General features: G+C 38.9%; 2 protein-coding genes across 3 annotated transcripts; both read left to right on the forward strand.

Moving 5' to 3' along the window:
- Positions 1-734: 734 nt before the first annotated feature.
- Positions 735-12114, forward strand: LOC102707850 (RNA helicase aquarius). Of its 2 annotated transcripts, XM_040521735.1 has the most exons (15): positions 735-1335; positions 1447-1539; positions 2246-2308; positions 2921-3007; positions 3087-3239; positions 3312-3469; positions 4355-4589; positions 4673-4783; positions 6847-7024; positions 7139-7905; positions 7995-8255; positions 8586-8771; positions 9440-10591; positions 10691-11041; positions 11148-12114. In XM_040521735.1, exons 1-15 carry the CDS (start codon positions 907-909, stop codon positions 11529-11531), a joined length of 4608 nt encoding a protein of 1535 aa, XP_040377669.1. In that variant the 5' UTR covers positions 735-906; the 3' UTR covers positions 11532-12114. The 2 variants fall into 2 exon arrangements, with proteins under 2 accessions (XP_040377669.1, XP_015689919.2); XM_015834433.2 differs by having other exon boundaries at positions 6847-7905.
- A 3733-nt stretch (positions 12115-15847) lies between these two features.
- On the forward strand, positions 15848-20474 carry LOC102700132 (proteasome subunit alpha type-2-like). The gene is made up of 11 exons (XM_015834894.1): positions 15848-15986; positions 16099-16175; positions 17638-17702; positions 17789-17835; positions 18420-18495; positions 18775-18842; positions 19165-19234; positions 19396-19481; positions 19693-19755; positions 19833-19898; positions 20291-20474. The coding sequence occupies exons 1-11, from the start codon at positions 15946-15948 to the stop codon at positions 20337-20339; spliced, it is 708 nt and encodes a 235-aa protein (XP_015690380.1). The 5' UTR covers positions 15848-15945; the 3' UTR covers positions 20340-20474.
- Positions 20475-20738: the final 264 nt, after the last annotated feature.

Genomic DNA, 20738 nt, shown 5'->3' on the forward strand with positions numbered 1-20738 from the left:
GCTTATTTGGAGCATAGGTAACACACCATTCAATTTGAAGTTATTTAATTCACCATTTTATAAACCATATAAACCAAACAGTTGGTTTAAAATCTTACCCATGTTTGTACCACTTAGAATCACTATAATCTATATTATTAAGCCATATTATTATTATAATACCTATTATTATAAGTGGAAGTATGTAATGGATGATAACGTGGGTAATTACTTTAAAACACCCTTGGAAGAGTTTCTCGGATTATAGCAATCTGAGTTATATATCTTACAATAATTTATCAAAATAATCTAATCATCTGTTTCAAATTATTTATATAACCTAGATTACAAATTTACAATAATCTTAAAGTGAGCTATCACAATGATTTAATCATTTTTTTCAGATTATCTGTATAATCCAGATTACAATAATTTTATAGGTTATTTAGTATAGACTAAGGATGTGTCAAAATGTTCTCGTTTGGTCACACTAGTGGTCAAATTTTAAATTAATTAGAATCTCTTTTCGAGTATCTGAATGGTTTTAAAATTATTAGAACGAATAAGAACTAACAAAAAATATGTATAAAATCGAAACTACACAAATGTTTATATTGATGCGGCGGTGCAAAAGCTCGCATGGCATGGCTGAAGGCAAGAAGCACAGATGACAGATCCAACGGGCCAAAAGTTAGCACCCGCGGCCTAAAAACGAAAAGGAAGCAAGACTCGACTCTGCTTCTGTTCCGGCTAAACCCCACCTTTCAAATCTCCCCATCTCCATCCCCACCCTCTCGCCGCCGCCCGCCGCCGCCCCCTCCGCCCGCGGCCGCCGTTTCCTCCACCACCACTCCCGCTCCCACTCCCTCGCACCCCTAGCACCCACCGTGCCAAAACCCTGAACCCCCCGCGGGGGCCCCGCCAGCCATGCCGAAGGTCTACGGCACCGGCGTCTTCGAGTTCCGCCACCCGCGCGCCGCCGAGTACCCGCTCCCGGCCGACGCGCCGCCCCCGGCCGCCGCCTCCGCGGGGGCGCCCGACAAGGCCCCCACCCCCTCCTCCGCGGGGGCCTCCACCATCACGCTCCTCGACATCCAGCGCGACCGCCTCACCCGCGTCGCCGCCGAGCACTGGGGCGCGCCCGCCGCCGCCGCGGCCTTCGACGCGGGCCTCGTCAGGGAGATCTACGCGACCGAGCTCCGGGTCGAGGGGCGCGGCCGCAAGACCGTGCCGCTCCACCGCGTCATGATCCTCGAGGTCAGCCAGTACCTCGAGAACTACCTCTGGCCAAACTTCGACCCGGATGCCGCCTCCTTCGAGCACGTCATGTCCATGATCCTCATGGTCAACGAGAAGGTGCTGTGCCCTTGCGAACCCCTCCCCTGCTCGAATTGGAGCAATTACTAGCCGTTCCCCTTGCTCGGGCGATTTCTAGGGTTTCTGACACGTTTTTTTTTTTTGGTGCAGTTCCGAGAGAATGTGGCGGCGTGGACATGTTTCCATGATCGAAAGGATGCATTCAAAGGATTTTTGTGGCGGGTTCTTAAACTAAAGGAAGAGGTTTGTTTTGATGTTGCCATAATTAGCCTGTAGACTGGAGAAGCCTAACTGCGCACACTATGGAATTTTAGTGTTTTTGATTTGTGCATCTACTTTGAAATTCTTTTTTTGGGCGGGTCTTGTTCGATATTATTGGCCAGGGACTATTTGTTTAGTATGAGGTCAATGGTTGCGAGTAGTCAACATAGATATTTGTGCATTCAGAGCCCACTATACTGCGACTAGTTTACTTAATATATTTTTCTCAATTAAGGAAAATGTAAGAGGTAGTGGATGTAGTTGCTACTCAACATAGTTCATGGCAGTATTCGTGATAGTATGTGATATGATGGCAAGCATGAGATTGTTCCACGTTAAGATTGATATTGTTGGGCTAATGATGATCCTTTATTTTTCTCGTTTGGACCACTAGTTGAAGTGATTACATGGAGCAGTTCTTTCTCATATGCTTCTGTATGGTTTTATTGAAAAGATCGGAATACTCTAGGTGACTGAAATGGTTTTTGTGCAGACCTTTGCAGTTGAGGAAAATCAGGATATCATTGGTTTTGGCTGTTGTGTTTTGCTTACTTTTTTAGGTTACGTTTTTTATCCATTCAGTTTTTAGATTACCTTTAGGATGATCTCATTATGACTTACAAAATATATCACACAGTTGTCTTGTCATATTTTTCATAATTTGTCTTGTTCTTATTTCTTAATGCAGGATATGGAGCTTAATATGGCTGAGAAAACAAACTACCTGTTGTTCATGATAAATGCGTTTCAGGTACTAACTTTATGATTGCAATAGGATATTCAAATCACATGTTGATGCTCACTTCTTTTTTCCTAGATGTGTTTTGTCATTTGTTTTTGTTGAACCATCAACCATCAGATAATCCTTCCTTCTACTGGTGTAATTAACCTTTCTAATCTGGATGCTATGATGTTTGGCCTGAATGCCATACGAGTTTATGATCAAAATGATATATTTTCTCATCTGTTTCCTTTTTTATTCTTCTGGATCATTTGTAATTGACCATATTATTTTTTAAAAATTACTACCTCTATTTCATAATGTAAGATGTTTGACTTTTTTGGTTGCAACGTTTGATCATTGGTCTTATTCAAAAATTTATTACAAATATAAAAAATGATAAGTCGTGCTTAAAATTCTTTTGATAATAAAGTAAGTCACAAGCAAAATAAATGATATTTCCATAATTTTTTGAATAAGACAAATGATCAAACATTGCAACCAAAAAAATCAAACATTTTACATTATGAAACGGAGGGAGTACTATGCAAAGGTCTACTTTGTGAATCTGTGATTGTCACTCCCTATGTGCTGTGGTAAAAATTATCCTTTTAGTGCTCTTACAAGTAATCTTTGCTGCAGAGTTTGGAGGATGAACTAGTTCGAGAAACTATACTTCAGTTAGTAAGCCTCAAGTTGTGGCACACTCTTTCTTCTGGACGGCTTCAGGTAACACCATTCTTTTCTTCTTGCACTAGTTTATGCTGTGTTTCTCTTTGGTACTTATCGACTTTTCAAATATCTACAGATGGAACTTTGCCTTAACCCTGAATTGATTAAGAAGTGGACCAAAATCAAAAGAAAAGAAGCAAAAGAAGCAAAAAAAGCAGGTCAAACCTGTGATGCGTCAGAACTGCTTGAGAATAAATTCCTTAGGAACTTAATAGAAGAATTCCTTGAGGTGCGCATTTAAAACTCTTATCATTACCATGCTGTGTAAATTCTGCTTAACTCACGCAAAATTTCTATATAGATTCTTGATTCGAAGGTAATATTATCCAGTCAAGACGGTGGAAATGAATCTGTGCTTAATGAGTCACTCAGTGGGCAGGTTGACGATTCTTGTGTCTTGTACTGTGAGAGATTTATGGAGTTCTTGATTGATATGTTGAGCCAGCTGCCTACTAGACGGTATGCATACAATGTTGTTAATTATCTAGTACTAGTAGCAGCATATTTAATAGTATCAGTACAGTTCTCAAGGCCCTTCAACTTTATTATTTGTCCTCTTTGATCTAAGAACAAGAGCTTAACATCCAGATTTGTATATTTGCAATTCTTTCACTTAGTCTGATTGGGGCAAGTTGAAGCTCCATTTGGGATGCAACATATAACACTAAAGTTGTGGTCATTTCTCAAGTTTATTGAACTAATTGAGAAGTGAGAACTCCATTCATGTTTAAGAAATAGAGTACAATTTACTTTCAGAATAATTGCCAGTGTCACTCATGATTTGCATTGTTGGAAGTATGCGTGCATCAAATGTTTTTTTTTTCTTTTAACACATAGTTGCCTAGTTCTTTTCCCTGTGTGCTTTGAACACCATTGTATTTATTTGCACTCTATCGTATGACAACCAGACATCTATTCATTGATTTAATTGTGTGCGAAATATTTCTGCATTGAATATTTTTACCTGCAATATTGGTTCATGTACTGATGACAGATTTACTTTGGTTAGGTTGAATCTTATGAAATAACTGCCAGTGTCACTCATGATTTGCATTGTTTGAAGTTCACGTGCATCAAACATTTTTTATTAACAGATGGTTGTCTAGTTCTTCGCCCTGTGTGCTTTGAACACCACTGTATTTCATTGCACTCTAGGCATATTTTCATCTTGCTATCATACGACAACCAGACGTCTATTCATTGATTTAATTGTGTGCAAAATATTTCTGCAATGATTTTTTTACCTGCAATATCAGTTCATTTACTAATGACGGGTCTACCTTGGTAGGTTAAATCGTATGCATGTTATATTTGCTCTCCACTTATGCTGATTGTTATGTGCAGATTTTTGAGGCCTCTTGTTGCCGATGTAGCTGTTGTTGCTAAGTGCCACTTAAGTGCACTGTATACTCATGAAAAGGGGCGTCTTTTTGCACAGTTGGTTGATTTGCTTCAGTTCTATGAAGGCTTTGAGATTAATGATCATTCTGGAACACAGCTCAGTGATGACGATGTCTTACAAGCTCATTACTCCCGTTTCCAAGCCTTTCAGCTGCTAGCCTTCAAACAAGTCCCTAAGGTGTTATAATCTGTTGTGCTGTTCTTTATTATTTCCAATATCATAAAAATATTAATTCTTTGCTCTTTTACTAATCATTGCAGTTGAGAGATTTTTCCTTATGTAACATTGGTTCAATCCATAAGCGTGTGGACTTAGCAAAGAAGCTGCTTGTCTTGTCAGATGTAGAACTTCAAGATCTGGTTTGTAATAAGGTGAGCAATTCACATGATTACATAAACACTCTCTGCCATCTGTTTTCATTTTTTTATCAGTTGTTATTGTTATTTTGTAAGTAGTATTCCCTCAACATCCACCAAGCTGAATATACCTTCCCCTCTCATAAATCATTCTTTAACATCCACCAAGCTGAATATACCTTCCCCTCTCATAAATCATTCTTTCTTTTTTTAAGTACATGTACTGCTCAACATTAAAACTATGAGATCAGGAGATTAAATTATTGCATATCTGCAGGACTGTTGCTAGGATAAAAGGACATTATCCTATAGATATTCCTTGCAGATTAATTATTAAATTTTGTCAGATGAATCTTTCACCACTGAATTCACTCTAAGATAGTCCTTTTCAGCACACATTTCGTGTCTGTAAATTATTTACAGCATATGAGATGCAAGTGACTTGTGGGTATTTCAAGTATGAGATATTTTTTCCTCGTGAGACATTAAAGTCAGAAGCTTTGTGGAAGTAAGTATATTACATATGGGCTAGAACACAATTACTAGTCTAACATGGAATTTATTGATGCTATTAGAATCAATGAATAACTCCTCGTCCCTGTCCTATTTTCTATACAGGGTTTGTATATAAAATGCAACCTTTGTAGCAGAGGTCATATCTTAACAGAATGATAGATGGAATCTGCAGAAAGCTATACACGTAATTTGAATATTTCTGTTAATTACTTAGCGCTTCTAACTCCTCAACCCCAAGTTCCTTACCTATCTAACAATTGGCGTCCACAGTGCTTGGTTTCCTCCCCTGGCATCTCCAAGCCAGAAACCCTGATCAGAGTGCATCTACAACTTGCATCTCATTTACTATGGCACATGAATGTTGTTGTCTGGTGGTAGTGCACTGCTCTCCTTAATAGTTGATCTATTATGTTGAACTTGATTATGAGGTTATCCTGAAAGTTGCGATTTGACAAGGTGACCTTTGAGGTCTTATTCCCCACTTATCAGTGCTTCAGGATTCAAAATTTAAAATTTAGTTGTTCACACTAAGATTTCATTCATCTGATTTGCCTCCTTACACATGACATGTAGTACCTTTCTAGGAATATTAACATACCAGAATTCTGTTGGGGATAATTTTCATAAAGAAAATACTAGATAGAAACCCTGTGAGTGCTGTGGAAATTTGCATGCTTAAATGCTAAACATGAAGTACAAATTGGATTTGCATTGTGGCTTTGTGCAATCTGCACCTTATAGAGCCAACTGATTACTAGAAACAATTACTATGTCTGTTTTTTTGGATGACGTTTAGGACATTTCACATATTTGATCATTACTTTTTTAACTAAGTATTTATACAATTTATTAAAATATATAAATACATGATTTCTTTTGACGGTAATTATCAAATCTAGTAGTGTCATTTTCACATACCAAATCTAATTTTTTTGCATTGAGAGTGAATTAAGATTTTGAGGTTTGGCTGCATGCAGTCTAGACATATTCCAAAAACAAAAGTAATATGATATAAATTCATCAAAGGAAAGATTGCCCTCCAATCTCCATCCAAAGGTTAAAGAATGGAAATGTCCTGTCTCCATGAGAGGAGAGAACTAGCAATAACTGACTTAGTTGGGATCAACTGTATAGTTATGTATAACAGTACACTTTTCATTTGTTATTTTCAACTAGATACTTCATCATTACTTTCTCATGATGATACTTAGTTCTTCCAAACTCCGAATTGGTGTATCATTAGAGCTTGAAGGATGTCTATAATCAGTATCAGGCACCTTAAAGAAAAGTAGAGTTTTACACCATGGAGACTGATTAGAGATGAGAGGACATCTTCATGGAAGCAAACACCCTTTCTTATTCTCATGATCCACTAAATAAAACCAAAAATTGCATTTTTTTAAAGTTTAAACCCAGTTCCATATTGGAGCGGGCCTAGAAAACTGCTCTGCATGAATTCATTATTTTTTCATTGATTTTAGAGCTAGAGTTTGACATTTTATTTTGCACATGAGACTAAAATGAATGCATTTCATGTGCTTAATATCTTCTTATATATACAGCTCAAGTTAATTTCAGAGGAAGATACATGCAGTGGAAGGCGTGATTTTCTTATTGAGGTCCTGGTTGCCTTTTTTGAGAAGCGTCAGTCACAGAAAGATGCCGTAAATGCACTTCCTCTTTATCCAAATGAACAGATCATGTGGGATGAAAGCCTTGTTCCTAGCATTAATTATTCTGGTGAGGGCTGCCTTGCTCTCCCAAAACTCAATCTCCAGTTTTTGACGCTTCATGATTATTTATTGAGGAATTTCAATCTTTTCCGCCTTGAATCAACATATGAAATTCGGGAAGACATTCAAGAAGCTGTTCCTCATCTGCATGCTTATATCAACAATGAGGGAGACACTGCCTTTCGTGGCTGGTCCAGGATGGCTGTTCCAATAAAGGAATTTAAGATTACTGAAGTGAAGCAGCCAAACATTGGAGAAGTTAAGCCATCTGCTGTAAGTGCTGATGTTACTTTCAGCATCTCAAGCTACAAATCACAGATCAAATCTGAATGGGATAATTTGAAGGAACACGATGTTTTATTTTTGTTGTCGATCCGTCCATCTTTTGAACCCCTTAGCCCAGAGGAGGCTGCAAAATCAACCGTGCCAGAAAGACTTGGATTGCAATATGTACGTGGATGCGAGGTTATTGAAATTCGTGATGAGGAAGGATCTCTTATGAATGATTTTACAGGGAGGATAAAGAGGGAGGAATGGAAACCTCCCAAGGGTGAGATTCGTACTGTTAAGATTGCTTTGGATACAGCACAGTACCACATTGATGTTACTGAGGTAGCAGAGAAGGGTGCAGAGAATGTGTATGGTACATTTAACATTCTAATGAGAAGGAAACCCAAGGAGAATAATTTCAAAGCAATATTGGAATCTATACGTGATCTAATGAATGAAACATGTGTAGTTCCTGAGTGGCTGCATAACATATTCTTGGGTTATGGAAACCCTTCTGCCGCACAATGGATAAATATGCCTGATCTTCTGGAAACTATAGATTTTAAGGACACTTTTCTTGATGCTGACCATGTTGTACAAAGCTTTCCAGATTACCAGGTAAATTATTTACACCTCCATTCTTTTGTTTTTTTTTTCAAATAGGAAGTTTAACCATAAAGATTCTAATGCTTTTAGCTCATTTGTAGGTCACATTTATCAATTCAGATGGAACAGGAAACCTGAATCCAAGCCCTCCTTTTAAGATTAAGTTGTCAAAGAAAATGAGGGAAAGTAGTCATGCTCTACCTGGCAATGCAAACTCTGTATTGGTAGCTAAGAACAATATGGTTGATGATGATGGGTCTCAGAAAGAAAAAATAATTGTTGAGACATATATTCCTGCTGATCCAGGGCCATATCCTCAAGATAAACCTAAACAAAACTCAGTGAGGTTTACACCCACTCAGGTACTTTTCAGGCCCCAGCTAACCATTACCCAATTGGTGCATATCTTGTCAATAAAATCTGCCAGAAAACTTTTTAAAGTATTTCCTGTTAGGCTAACATATTAACATAGAGAATATTATTTTGTTTGAATATCAAATGAATATATAGGATATGATAATGCGTGTGCGTGTGTTCTGGTATTTTGTCCCTTTGTGTGTCAGGTGCTGAGATATTGTACTTCTGTATTATTTTTCCTTCCCCATTTGAATTTATTTGAGATACACAACAGTTTGTCTTGTCCTTTAAGGCTTTAACTTAAGTCTGAGGCTAACATTATTTTTTACTTGTAGATTGGTGCTATAATATCTGGTATTCAACCTGGGTTAACTATGGTTGTTGGTCCTCCTGGTACGGGAAAAACAGATACAGCTGTGCAGATATTGAATGTTCTGTATCACAATTGTCCTTCCCAAAGAACTCTGATTATAACACATTCAAATCAAGCTTTGAACGATCTGTTTGAGAAGATTATGCAGGTATTGTAGCTGCACCAAATATACTCCAGGATTACCCCTTATTAACCTCTCTTTTTTTTTGAGAGATTGCATAGTTGATCCACAGCCATGCAAGCTATCCTCATATATCTGTGATTCATGGAAACTGCCTGATTTTTTTTTTTGCTGCTGTTGCAAGATGCAAATTCTACTGCTTGCATTTCTAGTGTTCTTTAAATTGAATGCTAATGCAAAATGAGTATCTATTTGGTTTTTAGGGCATTCAGCTCTGTATGCCATATTTTCATACAACATTATGCTACATATGCCCCAACCGAGTTACATATTTTCATGCAATATCGTGCACATGTCATCGCAATGTATCGTGAATCCTAATCACCTAGATTCTCTACTAAGGCTGTGTTCGGGAGGACGAGTTTGTAACCTTTTCTTGGCGGCATGAGAAATGGGGTGGCTCACTAGCACATAATTAATTTATTATTAGTTATAAAAAACTTATAAAATGGCTTAATATGAATTTTTTAAAGCAACTTTCCTATAGATTTTTTGCAAATACACCGTTTAGTAGTTTGGGAAGTGTGTGTGCGGAGAACGATTTGAGTAGATGTTGGGAAGGACTGCTGAATGCAGCCTTGGTTGGCTTGCTACTTGTTCGTTTTCGACTCTCTGATTTTAGTTCTTTCCTGCAGAGAGATGTGCCTGCTAGGTACCTTCTTCGTCTTGGTCAAGGTGAACAAGAGTTGGCAACTGATCTTGATTTTAGCCGTCAAGGCCGTGTCAATGCTATGCTTGTTCGTCGATTAGAACTTCTAGGTGAAGTTGCAAAACTGGCAAGTTCCCTTCATCTTCCTGAAGATGTGAGCTACACATGTGAAACGGCTGCATACTTTTGGTTATTACATGTTTATGCTCGGTGGGAACAATTTTTAGCTGCCTGTGCGCAAAATGAAGACAAGCCCTCATTTGTTAAAGATCGTTTTCCATTCTCGGAGTTCTTCTCAGATACTCCACAACCTATCTTCACTGGCGAGTCCTTTGAAAAAGATATGCATGCTGCCAAAGGTTGTTTCAAACATCTTTCTACAATATTTCAAGAGCTGGAAGAGTGTAGGGCTTTTGAGCTACTTAAGTCCACAGCAGAGCGTGCAAATTATCTAATGACTAAACAAGCCAAGATTGTTGCCATGACTTGCACTCATGCAGCATTGAAGAGGAGAGACTTTCTTCAGTTAGGGTTCAAATATGATAATTTGCTGATGGAAGAAAGTGCACAGATATTAGAAATAGAGACTTTCATACCGATGCTGCTGCAACGGCAGGAAGACGGGTATGCTCGTCTCAAGCGTTGCATTTTAATTGGTGATCACCATCAGTTACCTCCTGTCGTGAAGAACATGGCTTTTCAGAAGTACAGCCACATGGACCAAAGTCTCTTTACAAGATTTGTTCGTCTTGGTGTCCCTTATATTGAGCTCAATGCTCAGGGTCGTGCTAGACCTAGCATTGCTGAACTATATAATTGGAGATACAGAGAACTTGGAGATCTACCTTATGTCCGTGAGGAAGCTATCTTCCACAAAGCTAATTCTGGTTTCTCATACGAGTATCAATTGGTTGATGTTCCTGATTATCGTGGCAGAGGTGAGTCTGCACCTTCTCCTTGGTTCTACCAGAATGAAGGGGAGGCTGAGTTTATAGTTAGTGTCTATATCTACATGCGCCTTATTGGATACCCTGCCAACAAGATTTCGATATTAACCACTTACAATGGTCAGAAGCTTCTTATTCGTGATGTTATCAATAGAAGATGCAAACCATGGAATATTGAACCTCCTAGCAAGGTAAATTGATAATAATTTTTTAAGATACATTTGTTAATACAGTATTTGATCATTTGTTCTGTTTTGTGCTGACATTTACCATTGTCATGTGTCATGTAGGTTACCACAGTAGACAAGTTTCAGGGTCAACAAAATGATTTCATTTTATTATCTCTTGTCCGCACTCGTTTTGTGGGGCATCTTCGTGATGTCAGAAGACTTATTGTGGCAATGTCCCGTGCTCGTCTAGGCCTGTATGTGTTCTGCCGTCGTTCACTGTTTGAGCAGTGCTACGAATTGCAGCCAACATTCCAGCTTCTACTCCAGAGGCCTGATAAGCTTGGTTTGAATCTTGAAGAGTGCACACCATTTACAGAGCGACCTTTAGAGGAAACTGGAAATATTCACTACATTACTGGCATTGAAGATATTGATCATCTAGTGAATTTCAGACTAGAACATCTTCGTCAGGTACATACAGCATTGTTTCAGTACCAAGTTTCTCGCAAAGTTTGATTATCTTAATTGTATTTGATGTCTTTCAATCTGACAACCCCAACCGCTTCATTTGCAACAGATGCAATACATGCAATATTATGCACCTCATGCAAATATACCACCTTCATCAGTATCAGCAAACAATGACGATGCAACTGAAAATGGCAATGCTGGCAATGGTATGCCTAAGGCAAAGGAAGGCATGTTGGAAGAAAACGGTGAGGCAAGTGATGCAGCAATGAGAAATAAGATGGAGGAAGACACTATTGAGGCAAAGGGTGACCTGACACAAGAAGATAACAAGATGGATGGTAAAAATCCTGAGGCAAGCGACGTGGCTATGGAGGACAAGACCATGGATGGAGATACTGAGCCAAAAAATAAGATGGAGGAAGGGAATACTGAGGCAAATGAAAGGATGGAGGAAGAAAATGACGAGGCAAAGAACAATATGGAAGAGTGAGCTAACATGGCTGTTATTTGTTTGGAATAGAGGCTAGCAAAGGCTTCATGTTCGCTAGCTTGATCTACCATAATTCTTGATTTGGAATTCCAAATATTCAACCACGTGATTGCAACGCCACATGGAGGTGCTCGTAATAGTGCTTCTGGGATGTGTGCATGGAATGGAGCATGACATGCTAAGGTTGAAGATTTTTTTGGGGCTTCTTGGCCAAATGCAAAGGCATGCTCCTATTTTCAGCTAATGGTGGTATCCACATGTTTTGCTATATGGTTTCACACATTTAGCCGAAACACACCCGGCTATTATTCAGCGCATTGACATGTACAAAAGAGGAGTTTTATCTAGGTTTACTTCCCTTAACATAGTTATGCGAGAGGGCAGCCGAAACATCGATGTTGTGATATTTTTGTATACTCGATTGTTTTTGTAAGATGGGTACGTGGGGCGTTAGTTTTTTGACATTGGAGCATATGAGGTAGACTACTGTAACTGCTGTCTGATAACACTGCTAAACTGGGTAGTTGTAAGAGTGGCTGCTCCAAGTTTGAACTAAATCAGGTTTAAAAAATGATTTGAGCTTCGAACCAAGTCGTTGTGTAGAGATCAGCTTATCATCTCGATAAGACTATTAACATGCTGTTCTTGATTCTGTACTGCAACAGTTTGCCTTGTGCTTTCTAGAATTGTTACCATCTGGTTCTTGGTTCTCAAGACATCTTTTGCTTGTTGGAAAAACAGCTTTACCTTCAAACTTGATTTGAGGTAGCCGCGTTGACCGGTGTCTTCTGCTTCCCCAATGAATCTGGAGACCTGGAGCTCAGTACTCGCAGGGTTTGCAAAGCCGATGGTACGACTGCTGCGAAAATTGTGATTATCCCTGCGAAAAACCATGAAAAAACAGTGATAACTATGCTTTGCGGGGTGGTGGTTTCAGAGATCTCCACGATAATACGATCCTTCTTAGTAGTCAATCTAGAACTAGAGGGCATCATATAAGGCCAATTAAATTTCATCATCTTTTGTATGATCATCATGGGTTGATTTCCTCCAAAAGAGGGCGATAGACTCATGTTTACTATAATATAATAGTGTACCTGTCCTTCCGAAACAAATTATTGTCACCAAAGCAGAGGTTTTTTGAGTTTTTGACAAAGTTCCAGTGTCTATGGATTCGACGTCAACCATTTGGAAACGAATTTTTGGCAAAGTTCCAGTGTCTATGGAATTCGACATCAACTGATTTGGAAATAAACAGGAATTGCAGAAGGACAGTAGCATGAGTTTAGACCGAAATTTTGACAATTCAATATTTTTTGGAAAACTTATTCGATGAATAGACGTGGTAAGAACTTTTGCAAAACATACCAGATGGACAAAAGTTACAACGCGTCGGTGTTACATGTATTGATATTAAGGAACCGAGATCAATGTGACTGCACCTCAAGAACCATATGCAGTCTTAGTCCCATTTTGGTGATGAACGCTCTGTATCCATCGCTACAGTAACTTTATCAAAATTACATATTTTTTTTGCTATCGTATTTTGAATGGCACGTGTCGCTGGTTTAAACCATCCGATCTACATGATGGCAATGACAACAACTACAGTTATAGCCACTATTGTGCATACAACTGATTCGGAACCAGTTTTGAGATATTGTTTTAAGACAATGAGATTTTGCCTCGTCATTTGAGGTTAGCATGTAATAGCTAACAAAGACACACCCAGCATTGGTGTGCCTTGGTTTTCATCTATAGATCTTAAGTTTAAACCTCATCAAATCCCTCATCTATGAGTTGGAAGCCTAATGTAACCATCATCCAGCTAGTGTGCTGCCTACACATTTTATATGCAACAGAGCTTTGGATGATGTGGCAAAGTCCTATCACCTTGTATAGTGTTTTAGGGTGTGTTTGGTTTTAGGGTTAGGATGGGTTGAGACAGAGCCAACCTATTCCTAACTCTGTTTGATTGATAGAGATGGAATGTATTAGACCCAGGAGAGAAAAAGTTCTTCCCATCCCAGCAAAATGCCCGGACGGATCCGTCCCACCTTGCACCGTGACGCATAGAGGGACAGAGGGGCGTGACCGCCTGAGGGTATCGGCACCTCCTCCCATCCAGGCGGCGCGACGGCGCGGGAGGGCGGGACCAACGGCCAGCGGCGCGCCGACGCGGGCGAGCGGCTGCGACAGCCAAATCCAGGCGACGCGCGAGCACGGGAGAGCGGCCGTGACGGCCAGATCCAGGTGGCGCGTGGGTGCGAGAGGGCAGCGCTTGGGGTCGCACGGGGAGGATGCAGCCGAGGTGGCCGCCGGGGAGGGCTGCGGTGTCCGCCGGGGAGGGTGCTGGCCGTGGCTGGTGTTGGCGTCCGATCTTTCTTTGGTGTTTTGCAATTTATACTGATTGCTGATTCAGAACATGAAGTATAGATGTTTCTGTGCTCTTTTTGCACTGTATCATGTGAAGTGGAGATGCATATTCTGAATATGGCCGTGTTCGTTTCCATGGTGTAAGTTAACTTATCTCGGCACAGAAAATGCAGTAATAGATTAGTATATAATTAATTAATTATTATTAAAAATATAAAATAGATTAATATGATTTTTTAAACAACTTTCCTATAAGTTTTTTTGCAAAAAATACACCGTTTAGCAGTTCGGAAAGCGTGCGCGCGGAAAAAAAAGGATAAGTTAACTTATCCATGGGTAGAACGCGGCCTATGAAGTATAGCTGTTTTCTTTGCTGTCATCTGTGTCTCTATTTGTGTGAAATTACATATGTAATTCCATGTATTATTTATGGGTACAGTTAATGGTAAAATGTTCCCACCATTTATTTATTAGAAAATGCCCATTTTATTTTATTAAAATTATTTAGAATATTTTAATGTACAATTATATATCTAATTACTTTAGGTTATTCATATATTAATTCTACTATTGAATATGAGAGGTAACCTCACCAACTCATCATTGTGAAGAGGTTATCACATCCAACTATCGCAAGTTCATCCCTCGAACCAAACAGGCGATGGGTTCACTCCATCCTATCTCATCACTTCAACCAAACAAAAACCAACTCATCCTTTAACCAAACAGAAAAATGGAACCAACCCATCCTATAAAACAGGGATGGAACCAACTCATCCCACCTAGTCCACGAAACAAACACATCCTTAGAGCATCTTCAAAAGAATAACTAAAATTTGACTTACCAAATCTTAATTTAGTCATTCGTGTCAAAAGATTCTATTTTCAAATTAATGTGCACTCCAACCGATATCTCCATCACCACTTTTCAAATACTAATGACCGGGAAGATGACTTTTGGGTCCAACCATGTGGACTCACAGATAGCAATTCTATTGGGTGGAAAAATGACTTGCTAGATTTGGGTACTGAGTGAGGGAGGTTTTAGGTCCCTTTATTCAAAGGATATTTATAGGAATTTTAAAAGATTTTAGAAAATTTTCCTACAAAGCCCTTTGAATCAAAGGAAGAAACCCTATGAAATCATATGAAATTCCTATGGAATGCCTCTTTCCATATAAGTTTTAGAGGAAATTTAACGAGAGGTAGAACCTCATAGAAAAAATTCTTTGAGTCTCTCCTCAAATTACTGTATTTTTTCTGTGGTCCAATAAAACGACCATTTCTACGTTTTTTCTACATTTTATAATCCTCTGTTTTACACCTACGTTCCTGTCAGAATCTTATGTTTTTTCTATTCCTCTATTTTTTCGTTCCTCTGATTCAAAGGGGCCCTTAGCCATTCAATAGCATAGAAAGTCAATAAGTAGTTTCTTTGGAGAATAATTTTTAATATAATTGCTAAATTTTGATATGATAAGTCAAATATGTAATCTTCTGGGGATGCTGTTAGCATTAATATTTATGTGGCGCCAAGACGTGATAGCTCGACGCTATCGAGGTTGGCGTTGAATAGTGATCCATTTTTCTCTAAGTTCTTTGTTGCGATTAATTCATTGACTCTATTCATTTTATATTATGTATAGAGGATGTTTCGATCTTATCTAGATTCATTTATATCTAAATTATCTATATAACTACATAGACCAAAAATATCTTATAACATAAAATATAAATAATAGTGCTAAGTTTTTTAAGAGTGTCAAATGGTGAAAGTTTCACGAGTATAGAACCCTACACGAAGGGGAGTCCCATCGGACGGCGCAAGATCGTCCCGAAGCGACTCGGCCCTATGATCGGACGGCCCACATGGATCGCGTAGCCATGGCCCCACATGGCAGACCGACCCCCCATCCTCCTCTATTCCTCCCTCACGACGCGAGTCGGCGGCGAACGGCAGAAACACACACACACGCTCTCTCTCTCGCGGCGGCGGAAGCGGAAGCCGGCCGAGCGAGCAGGAGCGCCGCCGGCGGCGATGGGCGACAGCCAGTACTCCTTCTCCCTCACCACCTTCAGGTCCGCTCCTCTCTCGATCAATCCCCCTCTCGGTCTCTCTCTCATCCTCTCCTCTCCTGGAGGAGATTGGGAGCATGCTATGGCCCTGACGCGCCCGTGCATCCCGCCGCAGCCCGTCGGGGAAGCTGGTGCAGATAGAGCACGCGCTGACGGCGGTCGGGTCCGGCCAGACCTCCCTCGGGATCAAAGGTGCGTGCGACCCCGTGCCCCCGTCCTCCCTGCATTCATCTTTTTCTTCCTTCCTCGCTACTTTCGATTAGGGCCGGCGTTCGAGGAGTGTATTTTCTTTCCCCCGTCGCTGGTGTTGCTGCTGCCGTGGGATTTAGGGTTTAGGGCTTGGCAGCTAGGTTCGTCGTTGAGTTTGGGTAGGCTGGGGTTTTGGAGCCCCTGAATGCCTGTCGATCCTGCTATTTTGCAGCTAGATGTGGTGATATGGAGTTTCTATTTGGGTGCCTATGCATTATGGGGGAATGTAGGAAGGACACTCTAGATAATGTGACGGGAAAGTTGGCTGAACGAAGTTTACACCTCCACGCTATTAAATTTGATGATTTCGTTGCCAATTTATTTATGTTGGCACTCAATGGCTATAACATTTGGTACTATCTGAGTCAATGACAGTGGACCAAGATGTCAAATAATTGAACCTTCAATTGTAGAGTGTCATAAAATAATTGTAGAGTGTCATAAAATAAAATCTCTCGAAACTATTGACGTTGAAACGTTGGTGAAGTTGGGAAAATGGAAATCGTCAGAGTTTGTAGATTGCAATGGAGAAATTCTATATATATTATGGATGTATCAAGTACTCAAGAAGTTGATACTTGTTCTGAATATTGAGTCCTTACTTGCTTAGATGCCCTGCTAAACAAATCCACATACAACAGGAGGAGCACATTTCTGCAACTATGCATGATTGATTTGTTGTTTGTTTCTGTCTTAGAAACTACCTGTGCTTGATATATTTTACAGTATTTGTCAAAGACTACAGTGTGAATATGAATACTAAGGGTTGGGCTTGAGCTGTCTAGGATCATTCAATTGTACAACCTTCATCGTAAAATATAAGGGATTCTGGGGATGAATCTGGACAAATGCGTCTAGATTCATCCCTAGAATCCCTTACATTCTAGGATGGATGGAGTACCTTGTAAATATATCTGCACTGACATGAATGCTATCTGGAAAAAGATAAGTTGAGTCCCTAGTATGTAAAGCGAGGCACCTTTAATGAATTGTCCACTCTTTTATAAGTAGCACTATGGCTACATGCACAATCTACTCACAAGAGCGCTTTTTGTATGCACAATTTGCATGGTTTCCGTTGTTAATTTGTTTTTCAAAATAGTCTGATTGTACTTGGTCCAGAAAACAGCTAAATACTTGGTTCTGCTAACACCTCAGTTGTGGAAGTTAATTTAAGTATCTAACAACTGAAGATCTGAATCCATGACTATTGCCTGGGTTGAATAAAACTATAATTGACAAACATTGCCTAGATATTAACTTATAATACATTTTATTGTCCGAATAATTTGCAATATGCGTTGTGGTTGCATTTTTATTAGATTGCTCCATTGCATAGATCAAAGGTTGTTCCCCAATGCCTTTCCACTTAATAACTCCTGAGATACATTTGGTATTGTAACAGCTGCTAATGGAGTAGTTATTGCCACCGAGAAGAAGTTGCCTTCTATTTTAGTGGATGAAACGTCTGTAAGTGTGATATCACTCACAATTTAAGCCTTTTATTTTTTTTCATTTACTAGAGGCATAATAATTACTTATATGGAAACATAAAGGTGCAAAAGATTCAGGCGTTAACACCAAATATTGGTGTTGTTTACAGGTACTTCCTCTGCCCTGTCTTTTTTTTGTTCATCCCTCTAAAAATTTTACTTTCATAATTCCTTTTAGAGATAATCTTATTTGTACCCACTGCTCCTTCGCACTTATAAGATCGTATAGAAACAACTAGAAAGGCTTGAGAACATGTGACAGATCATATCTTTTACATACTACATACTAGGAAAAAAATATGCCTACATCTAGAATATAATTTTCTAAAAGTTATATACGAATTTGGTTTGGTAGATTAGTTGACTGTTAATATTTTCTTACTTAAAGCCTGTGAATGCTTCATTTTGATCTAATTAGTACCAAAAACAGGAATTACATTATTCTACCATTTTTACAAATACAATGTATGTTGGTGATGGTGAGAGTAACATTGGTGATAAATAGTTAGTATTATGGTGATTTAAAATTATAACCTGGCGTTATTCTTCTCTTAAAATTTTTCTTACATTTGCCTAACTTCTTATTGTTGCTGAGACTCAAATCATGATACATTAACCTTTGATTGGATCCATGACTGTGATGGTCAACTCTCACTAATTTATGTTCATGTGCTTACGTTGATCTTTTTTCTAGTGGCATGGGGCCAGACTTCCGTGTTTTAGTGAGGAAAAGTCGAAAGCAAGCACAGCAATATTATCGGTTGTATAAGGTATACTATGACCTATTTTGCAGCTTTACAGTATCAAAAAACATGTGCACATAGGAATAGTCTTTCAAAAGTGATATACGGTGTCAGTTAAATAAAGTGGCATACAACATTTCTTGTTGGCTGTTGAATTTATTACCACTCAAACATGCCCTTTTCATGTCTTTGGCTGCCCAGTGCCAAATATTAATTTCAATCTTAAATTGTTATTCATGTTTTTATCCAGTACTTTCCAAATCAGTGTTTCTGCTTTCTAACTGCATTGTTTATCAACAAATGCAGGAAACTATACCTGTTACACAGCTAGTCCGAGAAACTGCTGCCGTTATGCAAGAGTTTACACAATCTGGGTATGTTAAATTGAGATACGTTGATTGATAAAACATGAACATTCTCTGCCTTATCTATACATAAGAATTAAAGTCGTTTTTATAAACAAGACAGTATATTCTATATTATAAACAAGACAGTATGTTCTACAATATAATGCAGGTTTGTTCACTAATTAGTATAATATCCTAGTGGTCCACGTGATCAAATTAAATTTACACAAGTATTTTAGAAACCACACACTGGACTCATTGTTTATTGTGATTATCGTACTATTCGTGAGACCACTCTTTTATTACTCGTAGATTTGATATGAATATATTGCATTATTACCTATTGCAGTGGTGTAAGACCATTTGGTGTATCATTGTTGATCGCTGGGTATGATGACAATGGCCCCCAACTGTACCAGGTATTGACAAATTATATAGAAGGTTTTTTGTTCCACTGTATACATAGCAGCTGTCAAACGCAAACAATCTTTGTTTCTTTTTTTTTTTTACTTTGGAATATTCTATTCACAACTTTGTAGTTATAAGATGGCAAATGTTGACGTTATCATTGTTTTATTAGGTTGATCCATCAGGATCATACTTCTCCTGGAAAGCATCAGCCATGGGGAAAAATGTGTCAAATGCAAAGACATTTCTTGAGAAGAGGTAAGAAGATTGACAAAACTTACCGCTGATTCCAGATACTGTTACATTTGGACATTTGGTATCATTTTTCTTCCATTTGATCATAAATATTGTGCTTAATTCTATGCAACATATCTCCTTTTCTTAATATAAGTGGCAAGTTTATACAGGGTCATCCTTTTTCCAAAGATGCATGAATGCATTCATTTCACATTCAGTCGTTTCATTGCAGATATACAGAAGATATGGAGCTTGACGATGCCATTCATACTGCTATTTTAACTCTGAAAGAAGGGTACCTCATTATTCTTATTTGCTGCTTCTGTTTACCACTTTTGTTTCAAAATAACCTGACTGATTAAAAACTTGCAGATATGAAGGGCAAATATCTGTGGACAACATTGAAATTGGGGTAATCAGATCTGACCGTGAATTCAAGTATGTCATATACAGACTTAATCAACTTGTTGCTGCCATTTATTACATTTGATGTTCTGTTATCCCTGCCAAAGATCTAAATCTTTCAGCTTTTCTAAATCATTGATTTCTAGAAAACAGTAACATTATAGGAGGTATTTCTGTCAGCCTGCACATTCACCCCATCTGAATAGAGGCTCATAATTGTTTAGATCTTTTCCGGACAATGATCCTAGATTTCTTTTGTCCTTTCCATTTGATGTTTTGGTTTGAATTCACCAGGTCTCTTTTGCTATTGCACTTGTTTCTGTTCCAGCTGTCTGTTCATTGGAAACCATTTGAGATGATAAAACATATTGCATTGTTGCACTCATATGGTTTACTGATTGGTAATATTTTCTTGCCAAATACAGAGTTCTGAGCCCCGCAGAGATCAAAGATTTCTTGGAAGAGGTGGAGTAATTTTAGTCTCGGCAGTTTCTGTTTCAAACCAGCGGACACCTGAGCAGCTGCCTCCCAAAATTTATCCTCCTTCATTCATGAACTTATACGAGATAGCTGTTTATTCAAATTCTCGTGAATGATGTGTTTTAGGAATGAATTTGATTTGACACGGTGTCTCCTGTATCCTCTTATGCCCATTTTAATGTCGTTGGCAAGTGATACAACTACGTGTCATCTACCTTTCTATCTAACCTGTTTTGCTTACCAAATTGAGCACATGCTTGGAAACCGGTCCAGTTTTCCAGCTGTTACACTTGCCGTAACCTGCTGCTTGGTACCTTCGGAGCCGCAATTATGGACGTGTCGTTGACTCGTTTCCCAATCCAACTCTGGTGATGATATCACCTCATTAATTAG

The sequence above is a fragment of the Oryza brachyantha genome, chromosome 3 (genome assembly GCF_000231095.2).
Source record: "Oryza brachyantha chromosome 3, ObraRS2, whole genome shotgun sequence".
NCBI classification, from domain to species: domain Eukaryota; kingdom Viridiplantae; phylum Streptophyta; class Magnoliopsida; order Poales; family Poaceae; genus Oryza; species Oryza brachyantha.

Excerpts from the sequence above, each read along its gene's own strand:
- LOC102707850 (XM_015834433.2), top strand. The coding sequence starts at position 907 with ATGCCGAAGGTCTACGGCACCGGCGTCTTCGAGTTCCGCCACCCGCGC. Across the intron at positions 2,309-2,920 it reads TCATGATAAATGCGTTTCAG|AGTTTGGAGGATGAACTAGT; the intron begins GTACTAACTTTA and ends TCTTTGCTGCAG. Across the intron at positions 11,042-11,147 it reads GACTAGAACATCTTCGTCAG|ATGCAATACATGCAATATTA; the intron begins GTACATACAGCA and ends CATTTGCAACAG.
- LOC102700132 (XM_015834894.1), top strand. The coding sequence starts at position 15,946 with ATGGGCGACAGCCAGTACTCCTTCTCCCTCACCACCTTCAG. Across the intron at positions 19,235-19,395 it reads ATGGCCCCCAACTGTACCAG|GTTGATCCATCAGGATCATA; the intron begins GTATTGACAAAT and ends TTGTTTTATTAG. Across the intron at positions 19,899-20,290 it reads AGATCTGACCGTGAATTCAA|AGTTCTGAGCCCCGCAGAGA; the intron begins GTATGTCATATA and ends TGCCAAATACAG.